Source organism: Austrofundulus limnaeus, unplaced genomic scaffold (genome assembly GCF_001266775.1).
Source record: "Austrofundulus limnaeus strain Quisiro unplaced genomic scaffold, Austrofundulus_limnaeus-1.0 Scaffold157, whole genome shotgun sequence".
NCBI classification, from domain to species: Eukaryota; Metazoa; Chordata; class Actinopteri; order Cyprinodontiformes; family Rivulidae; genus Austrofundulus; species Austrofundulus limnaeus.
The window spans coordinates 600,653-603,575 of record NW_013952559.1 but is presented as its reverse complement, the minus strand read 5'-3'; the positions used below and the strand labels follow the sequence as shown (position 1 = coordinate 603,575).

General features: G+C 36.6%; 1 protein-coding gene across 1 annotated transcript in view; it reads right to left on the bottom strand.

The window, feature by feature from the left end:
* Window positions 1-2,923, bottom strand: part of caln2 (calneuron 2) — a 43,659-nt gene continuing 40,736 nt past the window's right edge. The window contains exon 6 of the mRNA XM_014016911.1: window positions 1-1,931. Coding sequence (XP_013872365.1) covers window positions 1,804-1,931 — 128 coding nt within the window. The 3' untranslated portion in view covers window positions 1-1,803. The remainder of the gene's footprint in view (window positions 1,932-2,923) is intronic.

The following is a 2,923-nucleotide window of genomic DNA, read 5'->3' as shown; positions in this document are numbered from 1 at the left end:
TTACACCTGGGACATTTTTATTTCTATCAGAATATCTTATAATGTGAAATTGACAAAAGTGTATATAATTATAAAATAGTTCTCACATAAATTATACATTTTTTTCAGATTGGAGTTAATTTAAGATAAAGATGATCCGCTTTGATTTTAGTACCACCTAGATTAACTGTTTGCTCAACAAGTCTGTCAGAATTAAACAATTTCTCCAAAGTGAGAGTGTTTAAAAGCTATCTGCAGCAGGTAAGATGATAGCTGTTTATAGCCTTCCTCAGTTCAGGTGAGCTGAACTACTCCTGTAGTTTACAGTCCAATATTATGTCAAGGGAGCATTGTGCAAATAAATTCGGATAAACTGATGTTCTGATGTAAAGTCGGGAGCAATGAACAGATGCAGCACCACATCTGCAAATTTAATTTAAATATTGCTCCATGCACTTATGGGAGTCTAAAAACTTGGAAATTTGCTTGAATATTCAATTAATTCTTAGACATTAAATAAACATGTCACAATCAGAAATGATTCTGCTTAAAAGGCCACATTTTAAAAGAACAAAGGGTTTTGTCATAAGTAACTTTGATGGATTTGACCAAAATTCACTTTCTTTTCGATTCCAACCATAAAACAAACCCTCAGGTGTTGCAGAACAGCAGGCATATTTTTATTATCCAGGACTGAGCTGCAAAGTGTGCGTTGTGGAGAAAGATGAATTCTTCACAGAGGCAGAACAAACTAAACTTGCAGCAGTGACACAGAACAGATGAGAGCTCAGTTTTACGAAGGATTCTAGCTGCAGTTTTTCATTTTCACCACTAGAGGGAAACCTTTCCCCAAGAACATTTCAGCTCTCCTGTCTCTGGCAAAACTCACTATATTTGTCCTTTTATACATTCTGCTTTTTGAGAGGAGTAATACATTACACAAGCTAAGTAGCACTATATATACAGGGAAATCCATGGGGAGGTAATGGCAGTGTATATACAAAACTGGCATGCTTTTATTTTTACCAACGTGTTCTTTTGTGATGCTGAGATRAAACTCGTTTTCTTTGTTTTTTCTTCTTCACTTCCTGATATTTTACACCTCTCAGGCAGCATGAGCGACTCATATATGCGCACAATACTGTCTTTTACGCACCACACAAGTGCAGCATGGCTAATCCGTCAATACTGAAGAGCGGCAGCAGAGCAATGGCTCTTAAGTGGTCCCTCACTGAGTTTCAAGTTGTGCTTCCTCCAGATACATGTAAAGATTTTCTCATATGTTGTACACAGAGCAGACTGAGCTGAGGATGTATAAATGCTCCACAAAGAATGTGACACTGACACACAGCTACATGAAATGTGAAGAATCTGCTGTGACCTTTAGTGCTCACATCCACTCAGTCCACCTTTTGGAGGGAAAAGACGCCGTCGTCAGCAATCATTGTGTTGCTCTTTTTTTAAAAACTAGGAATAGCTCAAAGCACCTGAAAAACACCCAGAATAAGAAAATCAAGTTTAAAGGGTGGTTTTTGGTCAAAAAAACAGCAAAGCAATTTCTGTTCAGTGTCATTTTATAAAACCCACATTTCTGTTTCGCAGTTCAGGTTTCTTGTGAGTCCAAGTGACGTTTCCATTGCTGAACATTTCATCCACTTCACAAAGAAAGCAAATAAACAAAACCAATAAATAAATAAACTCAACTTTTTTTTTCTTTAAACGAAGTTGGTCCAGCTTTGGCTGCGAAGACAAATACGTGAGGTCATGGCTGTTTTTGGTCCACCTCCCATGCTCACAGTGCAACTGTTTTTGTTTTTTTTCTTTTCACTCCATGCCGTTTCGCAGCATCTGATTGGCCGCGATGAGCATGACACTGATGATGAAAGCCATGGCGAAGGCGCAGATCAGGCTTTTCCTGACGCACGTCTGCCGGTTCTTCTTCTTGGGATGGACTGTAATATGAAAAAGGAACAAATGAGTGTTATTTTGTTAACAAATGCTGTTTAATGACGCGTAAAACTCATTTAGCACATTCTGTTCTGCACTTCTAGACCTGAAGCATTGGCAGATGTTCACACAGGTCCTGAAAGGAAATAAAAGATCCAACTGTTTAATAAAAAAATAAATCCAAGTTAGCCAATCTAATCTGAGAGCCAATGAAAAATACCTTGTGTGAAAATAAAAATGGAGCCAAGTAATTTCAGCCAATGAGAAACAGAAGGCCTTCTGKTTTAAATAAACAGGCATCTGTTGAACTTCACAGCATATTTATGGAAATTCATTATTACAAGAACAATGCATGCTTTAAAGGAAGTCTAAAACTGATGCTAATTAGACCAAAAAAGATTACAGTCTCTACAGGGTGAGTCAAAAGTCTCAGGACACCCTTTTATTTCAGAAACRTAAAATGCAGTTGTCAAAAGTCCAGACAGAAAGCAATGTTACATGGTCAATTTTCACCCGCTTCAGATGTTATCCTTTAAATGGACGTTATTAGCCGTTATCAGTCCCATAGAATGGCTTCAAATTGTCAGCTGGTTAGTATGAATCATAAAACCACTAAGGTTTTTTTATGTAATCTGGTTAATATGAGGCATAAAACCACTAAGGTTTTTTATGTAATCTGGTTAATATGAGGCATAAAACCACTAAGGTTTTTAATGCAATCTGGTTAATATGAGGCATAAAACTGCTAAGTTTTTTAATGCAATCTGGTTAATATGAGGCATAAAACCACTGAGGTTTTTTATGTAAAGTGGTTAATATGAGGCATAAAACAACTAAGGATTTTTATGTAATCTGGTTAATCCATCCATCCATCCATCCATTTTCTGTACACGCTTCTTCCTTTATGAGGCATAAAACAAATAAGGTTTTTTATGTAATCTGGTTAATATGAGGCATAAAACCACTAAAGTTTTTTATGTAATCTGGTTAATATGAG